At 45.0% G+C, this 1,026-nt stretch overlaps 1 protein-coding gene across 1 annotated transcript in view; it reads left to right on the top strand.

The window, feature by feature from the left end:
- Positions 1–132: 132 nt before the first annotated feature.
- LOC109863367 (cell wall protein DAN4-like) overlaps positions 133–1,026 on the top strand; it is an 8,222-nt gene continuing 7,328 nt past the window's right edge. Inside the window, exons 1-2 of the mRNA XM_020443618.1 lie at positions 133–142; positions 262–779. Coding sequence (XP_020299207.1) covers positions 133–142; positions 262–779 — 528 coding nt within the window. The remainder of the gene's footprint in view (positions 143–261; positions 780–1,026) is intronic.

The raw sequence follows: 1,026 nt of genomic DNA, 5'->3' as shown, positions 1-1,026 counted from the left end.
CAGGAGGAGAATGATTTCCCCTGCCCGTTCTCCCCTCACATTGTTCAGCGAATCGCGAGTTTTGTTTACAAAGTCTGTGAACGAACGGTTGGTATCGCTCATTTGTTTGTAGGCCGTTGGAGGATNGTGACCATGTCGAAATGTAAGTACAATTCTCGGTTTTNNATAGTTTTTTATTAACTTAGCNCGTAAGATATGTGCTTTATGAATTATATGTTCTTATTTTTNTTNTATATTAATATTTCGATTTATTTCTTTCAGCACGAAGTGACCCAACAAGATTGGGACGTAAGTTGGCAGCGGCGGCAGTGGCAACGACGTCGACGGCACCGACGCTGCCGTTGACGCCGACGCCAACGCCGCCGACNAAGAAGGAACCAAAAAAAATTACAAGNACAACGGCGACGTCACCGCTAGCGGTGACTGAAAGAACGGCGGCATCGTCGTCGTCGTCGTCGTCGCCGTCGCCAACGCCGACAACCATTACGAATCAGAAGATCGTTACAAGGACAACGGCGACGTCACCGCTAGCGGTGACTGNAAGAGCGGCGGCGNAGAAGACAATCGCGTTGACATCGGCGTCGGCGTCGTCGTCGTCGCCAACGCCGACGCCGCCGGAGATAACAGAAGTTTACAGAATCCAAGCGACGAAGACTACGGCGACGTTACCGCTAACAGCGGAAGGCAGAGCGCAAAAGTCACCATCAGTTAAAACAAAAAAGACGGGGCCAAGATCGTGGTCAACTAAAGGAAAATGGAAAACAATTTCACTTAATAAGGTAAGTGATTGTTATATGAAATGTTGCAATGTGTATGTGTGTACGTGTAATGACAAAAAGCATAAAATGTTATTGAATAACTGAGTAGGAATGTAATGCAATGAATGAGTGAGAGAGAGAGATAGCTAGGTAAAGAAGGCATAAAATGTTTATGAATGATTTAGTAGGAAGTTTATGCAATGAATGAGTGAGAGAAAGAGAGAGAGACTTACAGAGAGACAGAGATAAATAGAAAAAGTGTTAAAAA

Source organism: Pseudomyrmex gracilis, unplaced genomic scaffold, assembly GCF_002006095.1.
Source record: "Pseudomyrmex gracilis isolate BER0280 unplaced genomic scaffold, ASM200609v1 scaffold_4421, whole genome shotgun sequence".
Taxonomy (NCBI): domain Eukaryota; kingdom Metazoa; phylum Arthropoda; class Insecta; order Hymenoptera; family Formicidae; genus Pseudomyrmex; species Pseudomyrmex gracilis.
Note: the sequence above shows the minus strand (reverse complement) of the source record. Positions and strands in the feature narration are given on the sequence as shown.